We start from the raw sequence: 9,530 nt of genomic DNA, 5'->3' as shown, positions 1-9,530 counted from the left end.
CTACACACACACAGATGCCCCTCACCAGCCCACACCCAGACGCCCCTCACCAGCCTACACACACACAGATGCCCCTCACCAGCCCACACCCAGACGCCCCTCACCAGCCTACACACCCGGACGCCCCTCACCAGCCTACACACACATGGACGCCCCTCACCAGCCTCAATGGAGCCTGACCATCGGTCCACCATCTTCTGAATGACAATTTCAAACAGTTCTCCATCCCGCAGGGCCCTGCCAGGGAGTGTGGATATCAGAGAGGGGCTGCTTGGGTGGCTGAGGCTAGGCAGTAGGAAAGTGGGGACATGAAGCCCAGACACTGACCGGTTAGAAATGACGATGGCGTCATTGAACTCGCTGCGGCAGTTGTGGCGAAGCGCAGTGCGGCCCCCGTTCGTGATGACTGCGTTACTGCCATGCAGCTGGTGGAAGCGCAGGTCGGAGCCCCCAGCCCCTGAGGATGGGGAGCTCGGAGACGTCTGGTTGTTTCCCTCCGGGAGTGGCTCGGGGACTGGAGGCACCTCTGCAAGAGTGGACATCACCCATTAGACATACAGGTGTTTCCAAGGCCTCCCAAGGCCACCCCAACTCCCTGCCCCTGCCCAGCCCGGCCCTCACCCACGTCGTCCACAATGGTGGCCTGGGCCGCCTGGCCATAGAGATCGACGACAGCATAGACGCCCGGGGGCACATTCCAGGCAGCAGGGCCCTGGGTCATCCCATTGACAAAGAAGTGGAGAGTCCCGTCCTCCCGCCGCACCACGCCCACCGTGTCCCCTGCCTTGGAAGAAGGGGGGGCTGGAGTGAGGAGTCAGGCAGAGTCCCGGCCTGGGCTGGTCCTGCACCAGCTCCGCCTTGCCTACTGCCCCGACTGCTGCCACCTGGTGCTACACCCACTCTCCCACCTTGAGGCGGTCCAGGTTGTGCCCATATTCATCCAGGATGGTCGTTCCATTGTGCATCACCCCATTCCCGGTCATCATCCAGGTCCCTAGGGGGATGAGGAGTGGCAGAGGACATGAGAGGGAAGGCAGGACTCCCTCCTTCAAAGAGCAGTCCCTACCTCACTGCCCTGAGCCCAAATAACCCAGCCTGTCTTTTGACAGTTGGCTTTCTTACCCGAGCAGGGCAAGAAAACTGCAGTTCCCAAGTCAGTCACGGGCTCTGTCCATGTGGCACTCTCCAGCCACTGAATGGGTCATCACAAGTGTGACAAGTGAACAAGGGGCTGGAGAACAATGCCAGGGCAGGGGGATAGCTTCCTCCCTGGGACCCTACCCTGGCCCTGCCCTTCCTGGGAGCTCACCAGAGCGTAGGTTCGTCATGGTGGAGGGCAACTGGAGGTAGGCAGGGTTGTGGGTAGTGACGCCAATCTCAATGGAGCCAGCCCATTTGTCCACCATCTTGTCGATGCGCACCTGGAACACCTCTCCATCCCGCAGGGCCCTGCTGCTCAGCACCACGCCATGATTGAAGTCATCGGTGGCACTGAGGGCAGAGAAAGCAGGCACTCAGACCCCCAACACACACTCTGAGCATGCCAAAGCTTCATCCAGTGATGCCTGCCCAACCCCCACTGCCCCAAGTCAACCAGCTAAACCTCACTCCCCAGCAGGTTCCCCTTTCTGTATAGGATTCCCCAGATCACTTCCCTCTGCTTCCAACTCCCCCACCCCTCCCCCAATCACATTAAAGCCCCTTCTGCAAGCTTCTCCCCACCCCATGGGCCATACTGGGGCCTCAGGGCAGTGCGTCCCTCGTGGGTGATGGCTGCCTTCTGCCCACAGTTGGGGTGGAAGAGCAGGCGCTCAGGTTCTGCCTGGGCAGCAGGAGCAGCACGGCGGAGGGCACCCTCTGGGGACAGCGCCCGCAAGATGGCATTGTTCCGGCGCAGACGATCGCTGTGGTTGTTATTGTGGACGATGGTCACCTTCACTGCCATCCCATACAAGTCCACCACACCATATACCACTGGGGGTGTCAATGGGGTAGCCACGCCTGTGGGGGCAGAAGGCACGGGGATGGAGGGGTGGTGGGGGAAGGGGAATTGAGACAGAAGGGGTACCGACCCCAGTCCCCACCCCACCCCCGAAAGCCCTGGCCTGGCAGCCCTCAGAGCTTCCCCTTACCCTGATCAATGCCATTAATGAAGAAGTGCAGAGCAGAGTTAGACTTCCTTGTGAGACCAATGTGGTCACCCTCCTGCTCAAAGCAGAAAAATAACTGGGTGTGGAATCTATCCATACTCAAGGCATGGACTTGCCTTGGGGACCACAGGAGCAGAGTGGTCCTGGAGTCTTCCCACCACCCCATTCCACAGGGAAATTGCTCCGAAAAGTGTTCACGTAGTCTCAGACCACCCTGGAGCATAAATAGACCAGGCCGGGGTACTCATTTTCCGGATATGACAATTCTATGTTTACTGAATGCTCAATAATATGCACCAAACACTCGGTTAAACCATTAAAACCATCTTTCAAGCACCTGAAGACAATCTATGAAATAAATAATACAGTAAAACCTGTGAGAGCTGGAACTCTACCGGACTCCCTTGTTTTTCCGAGTTTCAGAAGGTTTCCACCTTTGACAAGGTGCAGCCTCAGCACTTTTCTATCATTATTAGTGGAAAATATTTGAGTTTTCCTTTGCTGGCAGGTTTCTGCCTTGCACAGGCTCTAGGTTTTGCAGATTTTCCTGTACTAATAGCCTCATTTTAGAAATCAGGGAAAAAACAAAAACCAACTAAAAAGGACAAGCTTCTTGCCTCAGGTCACCACCACAAATGGTGAAACAGAGGAAATGAACTCATCTGCCTCCAAAATCTGAGTGCCTGGCTGTTGGGCAGCCTGCCTTCTCTGAAAAAACCTTCAGGCAAAAGATAAAGTGACTTGCTTTAGATCACAGGGGAGACCATGGTGCCAAGGCAGGGATACAGAGTGCCCATGGCTCCCTGGAAAGGGGCTGAAGGCTCTGGGCCCACCCTCACCTGTAACTCATCCAGGCTGAATTCACAGTACTCCCGGCGGGTGCCCTTGCCATTGGTCAAGATCCCGCAGCCACTCATCATGATGGTGCCTGGGTGAAGGTGGGGACACTCTGGTTAGGGTACGGGCTTCCTTCCCCTCAACAACCCCCAGGCCCATGTCCCGCCCCCCCCACCTGAGACTGTACCTGACTGGAGGTTGGTCATGGTAGCTGGGTACTCCAAGCTGTTGGGGTTGTGGGTGGTGACGCCAATCTCGATGGAGCCCGACCACTTGTCTACAAGCTTGTCAATGCGGATCTTGAGTGGAGTTATAGCAAACGGAGGTCAGAGAATGTAAATGCAGAGAAAAGACCCTCAGCTTTTAGATCATCACTAGGACCCACCCTCCCAGCACCAAGGGCGTCCATCTTAATGGATTCAGTGAGGAGCCAATCAGACCCAGGATCTTACACACCTCAAACATCTCATTGTCCCGAAGGGGGCGGTTGGTCATGACGACCCCATTGTTGAATTCGTCCAGGGGCCGACGGCGCTCAGCCGTCTTATTATTGTTGCTGAGTTTGATGAGCGTCCCACACTTCTCATGAAAGAGCAGGGCGTCATTGGAAGTGAGGATGGGTGAGGTGGCAGCACAGCTTGACCCCGGCCCTTCCTCTGCCGGTGGGGAGCTCAGGTTCACATTCAGGAGCCCCCCATTGTAGGCAGATAGGATGGCATTGCTCACCACCTCAGAAAGCTCCATGCTAGCGAAGTCTACAGGATAGAGAAAGGAAGCAAAAATGAGGCTTGGCAACCTCTCCCTATCAATCTTGCGCGTTCCCTCCCAAGCTCTCCCGGAGACCTTACCCTTGTCCACCTCACTTCCCATTCCCCTTCCCAGGGCCTCCACAAGCCCTCACCATTATGCGACTCAAGGCTGTTAGGAAACGTCTCTGGCCGGGCCTGCGCTGGGGACACCATGAAGGCTGGGAACCAGGTGGGAATAAGGGGAATAAGGCCCACAGCCAGGAGACCCCTCCTCTAGTCCCTGTTCTCCCCTTCAACTGACTAGGTAGTCTAAGTGGCCCTACCCACACTCAGCCTCACTTGTTACTGTATCTCCCCCATTCCTTCAGCCGTTCCCTCTGCCCCCAGCCCTCCACCAACACCCCAGCTGTATTCTCACCTTCATCCCCAGAGGCCCCCTGCTCAGCCAAGGCAGAATCCTCAGGGGGGGCGGAGGGCTCGAGGGGAGGCGTGGGGATGGGAATAGGGGGGCTGAAGCCTGGCTCAGAGGGTAGCACAGTGATCTGAGTGCACTTGCCATAAAGGTCCACGACAGCCCAGACTCGAACAGGCAGGCCTGTGGCAGCCACACCACAATCCCGCCCATTCACCCAGAGCCGCAGCTCCCCGGCTGCCGTGCGCTCCACACCCACACGGTCCCCTTCACCAAGCTGGTCCAGGTCCTGACCATACTCCTCCAGCACAGAGCGTCCATCCCGCAGCACCGAGCAGCCTGACACTACCCACGAGCCCCCCTTCAGCCCCGTGGCACTGCTTGGGAAGTCCAGGACACCGGGGTCCAGTGCCGTCACCCCAATCTCAATGGAGCCGCTCCAGGAGTTGACCTGTGAGGGAGGGGTGAGGGGTGGAGAAAAGCTCAGGATGGCACACCAGTGGGTCTCCCATCACTAAGAAGCCACATTCCACAGGCTACTGCATCCCCCTTTTCTCATCTCTCAAAGAGCTAACTGGCTCTCTGTCCTTCTCTCTCTCTGAAACATGAATCCAGACACAAAAACTAAGTTTTTTTCTGGGTTGTCTCATGATTGTTTGGGCTGCTCTCCCCTAGCAACCCTATTCTGTCCTCAGTATCTACCACTCTCTTCCTTTCCCCACCTGGCTGGCTGAATTTCCTAGCCTCAGCCCCTGGCCTCCTCTAATTTCCCTGGTTTCTGTGGCCCTTCAACCACCCAAATGCACATGCTTCCCATGCCCCTAGTCCTCATCTATCACTCTCTATCCCTGGGCCAAACTCTGACTCCACCCAATTCACTGTCCTCCCAAATTCTATCTCCCGGAGGCTGGCCTGTTCACTGAATCACACATAAGCACACACATCTCCCTCTCCCTGAGAAGTTCCCCTCACCCATCTTTCAGGCCCTGTTTCTGGGTTTGTTCTTTCCTTGGTATCTCTCTTCTCTCCTACCACATCTCTCCACCCTCATCACCCAAGAAATTGTTCCGGGAGGCCTGTTCCCCAGCCATTCTACTGATGAACCCGCGTCTTCTGGTTCTCTTTCTCTTTCAGACTGATGTTTCTACTTCATGATCCCATTCTGCCCGTCACCTGGTGTCCTACAGTCTGTCGACTCCCTCTCGGTACCCAGCTGTGGGCTCCCCCGGCTGCCCTACCCCGTGTTCCTCTGGTGCCCTCCCATCACTATCAGCATCTCGTTTCCACGGCCCCGGCTCCGCACCTTGCGGTCGATGCGGACAGTGAAGACGCGTCCATCGCGCAAGGGTTCCCGGCTTAATACCAGCCCGTGGTTAAACTCCTGGCCCGGTTGCTGCCGCCGCGCTGTACGCCCACAGGCCGACAGGCTCACCAAGCGCCCGGTGCGCGGGTGCAGCTCCCCGCCGCTGCCGAGACCCCCGGTGGACCCCGGTCCTGGGCCACTCCCGCCGGGACCCCCACCCCCGCCCGGCCCCGGCCCGGGGCCTCCCCCAGAGCCCCCACTCCCACCCGACCCCGCCGCCATTGCCGCTGACACCGGGGCCGCGCGACAGCCGCGCTTAGCGGCACCGTGGCAACCGCGGTAGACCGATAGCCGGAGGGAATAGGACCCGGGGCGGGAGCCAGATGTGCTTTACGGCACTGCCGGGCAAGGAAGCATCCCGGGCTAGGGAACTAAAGACTACCACGGTGGGAACAGGAGGACGACGGGGTCGGGCAGGTCTGCTTTACGGCAAGGCAGGGTAACGGTGTGGCTCCGAGCGGGGCGAAGACTTAAGCAGGGAACTTTTGCGACAGTGGAAGGAGGAAACGATGCAGCAGGCATCTTTTTGACTGAGGGGTGCCGGCGCCCAAACACTTTCAGCTTTGCGACAGCGGCACCGACAACGTCAGGGAGGTGACACCCTGAAATAGTCGCTTTACGGCTAGAGGAGGCGGTTTCTTCCTTCACGCTACACGCTTTAAAACTGTGTGAGCGGGATCTGGAGAACCCGTGGAGAAGCGGTAGCTTTATAAATGAAAGTCTCTGCCCTCCACGCCACCGAGACCGGAAATGGCTTGCGACACTGTCGCAATCCTTCCACCTTGCCTCACGCCTCTCGTGAGAGGCAGAGCTTTTGGGAAAAAAACCAAAAGCCCATGGATGTTTTAATCCAATTCAACCAAGATCTTAGGTTTAAAAGCCACGAATAAAGAGTCCAAAGAAGCTCCGTTGGGCAGTTTCAAGCAACGGCGCGGACGTTTCCCCCATCTCTCAGACCTGTTAACAAGACCCCATCCCAACTCCCCGATACTCGCGCTAAGGCTGGGGGGCTGTGACGTCACAATTAAGGCTTCTTGCCCCCTGACAAGGCGTCCTGGCTATGATTGGCTGATTCGGATGTAGGCAGTGATGGGGAAGAAGGGCGGGAACAAATCCAGAAACAAAGAATAGAAAGAGTAATACAAAGGGAGGGGCGAATAGAGGGGCTTCCAGCCTGAGGTCCGTATACAGGGTCTTGACAACGCCCACAGCGGCTCCTGGGAGCAGAGGGGTAGAGGACTAAGGCCTGTGCCCAAGTACCCCCAGCCCATTGCGGTGGGGGCGGCGCCCCGGGGGCGGGGCTATGTGGAGCAGAGAGGCGGGGCCGGGGTAGCTGAGAGTGGCCCCCTAGGTGGGGTCATGGAGAAGCCGGAGTCTCTAGGGGCCGCTGGAGGCCACAACGGGGAATCCCACGGAGTGGCAACCAGGGGGTTGCCCGGAGGGATCAGAGGCGTGGAGGCAGGGGCCGGGTTGCCATCCGGAGTAGTCTTGTTTCATGGTTCTGGACCCTCCTTGCACCCAGGGGGAATCGTAGTTCGTAGTCCTGGTTCCAGCCGGTCCCCCGGGGGAGTCCTTGGTTCGGGGCCTAACCAGCACCTTGGACACCATGGGGGGGTAGCGGGCCACAGCCTTGGGTCCAGCGCATACCCTGATGGATTCAACACCGCCAGCCCTGGAACCAGCGTATCCAGGGCATCGAGCCCCCGATCCAGGGGAGCAGGGGTGTACAGCTTGGGGTGCAGTCCGCGTTCCGGGATACCTTGCCCGCATTCCTACAACTCCTATGAGGATCGGCCACGCGGCATCCTCAAAAACAACAGCTCCGACTTGATGCAGAAATCCCCCGGTGCTGAGAAGTAAGGGACCCAGAGCTGCTGACCCGCAGTCAGGAGCCCAGAGGGAGGGTTTCTAGTCACAGGTGGTGGCGGAGCAGGAGGGAAGGGGCGGAGTCCTGAGACTCAGCAGTGAGAGTAGGTGAAGAGCAATTGGGTGGGAAACCTGAGGTCCTGAGCCTTTGGCGAGAGTAGCAGGGGCCCGGTAAACCCTTGCTACATAGGTGGTTATCATCGTGTCAAACTTCACCCACACCCCGATACCTCTGCCCACATCGTGCTTGTAACTACCAAGGAGATCAAGAAAGACTTTTTGAATAAAAGAATGAGGGAGAGCTGTGAGGAGGGGATCCCTAGAACATTTCCTCCCTTTTTTGTGTGTGCCCTGCCCCGGCCGCCCGCCCCTTTTCACCCCTGACCAGGAAAAAGTCTCAGCGCTGGGACGAGATGAATATCCTGGCCACCTACCACCCTGCTGGCAAGAACTACGGATTTATGAAGGTGGATGAGCCCGAGACTCCCTACCACAGGTATAAGCCCTCAGCCCTAGCTTTTCCTCTCAATTCAAAAGTGGAACGGGGGATGCGAGAGGCAGAGAGGCTCAGGGACTGGCTACTGCCTGATGCCACCCCCCTACATGGTTCCCCCCTTCTCCGCAGGCTGCAGGACAGCGATGAGGACCTGTCTCCAGGGTCTTCCCACACGGTGACACCTGAGGCGCTGGCAGAGAGGTAAGAGTCCTACCAGAGATCAGTTGGGGTGTGGGGCCTCTTCTTCCCTCCACCCCTTAACTCTGGAGTCTTAAGCCAGCTCTGCCTTTTGGCCCCCCAAGTAAGAGGTGCTACAATTCCCATCAGGCCTGACCAAGACCCATCAGGAGGTCCTGCCATCTTGGCCCTATCCACCATCTGCCCCCATTGTTCTTTCCCTTCAGTGTCCCCAGCTAGTCTCCCTCCCCTTCAGGTTTGCAACAATGGACAATTTCTGCCCAAAGGTCCTCCAGTACAGTGATAACAGAACCTCAGGGTCTCCGGACAACTTTTCCAAGACATGTGAGATGAGGGGTGGGGGTTGAATGGGAAGGGAAGGCAGAAAGTGAGCCTTCAGTGAGAGCTGGCAGGAAAGCCAAGCTCTCACACTGGCTCACAGACTCCAGTGATTTTGACAAGCGCCGCAAGGCCCACTATGATGAAGGGAAGTTCCTCAGGACTCAGAAAGCCCTACCCTTCGATGATGAGGAGGACAGCAATGGGGGTAGTGCAAGTATTGGCACTGGCAGTCAAGGTGTGATTCTGGACCCAGAGCCCAGGCCTGTGGAGCGAGGCTGGGCAGGAGGATTGGCCAGAGGAGTCAACGATGAGACTGGCCTGGTGGCCAGGAACCGTATGCTGGAAGCCAAGGGTTAGCTATGGAGGGGAGGAGGAGGCAACTTAACTCAAGGAGGCTGTAGTAGTCCAGAGTCAATTCCTGTCTTCCCTACTATAGTCCCTCTTCCCCAGTGGGTATCAGACTCAGGGTCCTGCTGCCTGAGGCGGAGGTAATGCTGGGAGGTGACCCGAGGGTGGATAGAGGACAGCTGAAATGGAGTCCCCGCTCAGGATAAGATCCCCAGGGAAGGCTGACTGGTGAGGAGGAACAAAAGCCCAAGAGAACCATGAGGGATGGAGAAGTCACTGAAGGTTTTCTAAAATGGGAGGGGGGAAGAGAAGTGAGAAGAGATCTCGGGGCTTGCACTTCTCCCCTGTGGTGGGGCCCGCAGTGGTGACAGCCAGACTGGGGACAGGAATACCCCAGGTGGCCATAAGAATCAGATTGATTTGGGTGACTCTGCAGGTTCCTCTACCTCCGGAAATCCGCCCCCAGCCTTGACCCTTCCTGCATCAGAACAGGAGATTGATCATCAACGCAAGGAGTATTACAGCAAAGGAAGATACCTGAGGTCCTGCTCCCACCCGGAGCTTGCAGACACAGACGATGAGCAGCAGAACAGTGAGAGATGGGCCAGGTCAGGCTGGTGGCAGGGAGCCTGAGACCAACAGCCTGATGGCTCCCAACCCTGCTCCATGGTGCTTCCAGGCTCCACCAGCTTGACCTGGGCGATTGAAAATCCAGTAAGCACTGAGGTCCGTCTGCTGGACCATAAAGAGAGCCCCTTTCAGGATCATAAAACCACTGAGAACTCCCTGA

At 57.5% G+C, this 9,530-nt stretch overlaps 1 protein-coding gene across 1 annotated transcript in view; it reads right to left on the bottom strand.

Annotated features, from left to right (window-relative positions):
- Window positions 1-5,733, bottom strand: part of NEURL4 (neuralized E3 ubiquitin protein ligase 4) — a 13,161-nt gene extending 7,428 nt beyond the window's left edge. The window contains exons 1-13 of the mRNA XM_023730992.1: window positions 5,416-5,733; window positions 4,155-4,599; window positions 3,889-3,954; window positions 3,444-3,742; window positions 3,175-3,286; window positions 2,990-3,078; window positions 2,133-2,205; window positions 1,737-2,001; window positions 1,310-1,491; window positions 909-994; window positions 622-784; window positions 328-526; window positions 161-237 (exon numbers count right to left, since the gene is read on the bottom strand). Of these exons, the coding sequence (XP_023586760.1) occupies window positions 161-237; window positions 328-526; window positions 622-784; window positions 909-994; window positions 1,310-1,491; window positions 1,737-2,001; window positions 2,133-2,205; window positions 2,990-3,078; window positions 3,175-3,286; window positions 3,444-3,742; window positions 3,889-3,954; window positions 4,155-4,599; window positions 5,416-5,733 (2,374 nt within the window). The remainder of the gene's footprint in view (window positions 1-160; window positions 238-327; window positions 527-621; window positions 785-908; window positions 995-1,309; window positions 1,492-1,736; window positions 2,002-2,132; window positions 2,206-2,989; window positions 3,079-3,174; window positions 3,287-3,443; window positions 3,743-3,888; window positions 3,955-4,154; window positions 4,600-5,415) is intronic.
- Between the last annotated feature and the right edge of the window lie 3,797 nt (window positions 5,734-9,530).

The sequence above is a fragment of the Trichechus manatus genome, unplaced genomic scaffold, assembly GCF_000243295.1.
Source record: "Trichechus manatus latirostris isolate Lorelei unplaced genomic scaffold, TriManLat1.0 scaffold00040, whole genome shotgun sequence".
NCBI classification, from domain to species: domain Eukaryota; kingdom Metazoa; phylum Chordata; class Mammalia; order Sirenia; family Trichechidae; genus Trichechus; species Trichechus manatus.
The sequence above is the reverse complement of the archived record's forward strand: the minus strand, read 5'-3'. Positions and strand labels throughout refer to the sequence as shown.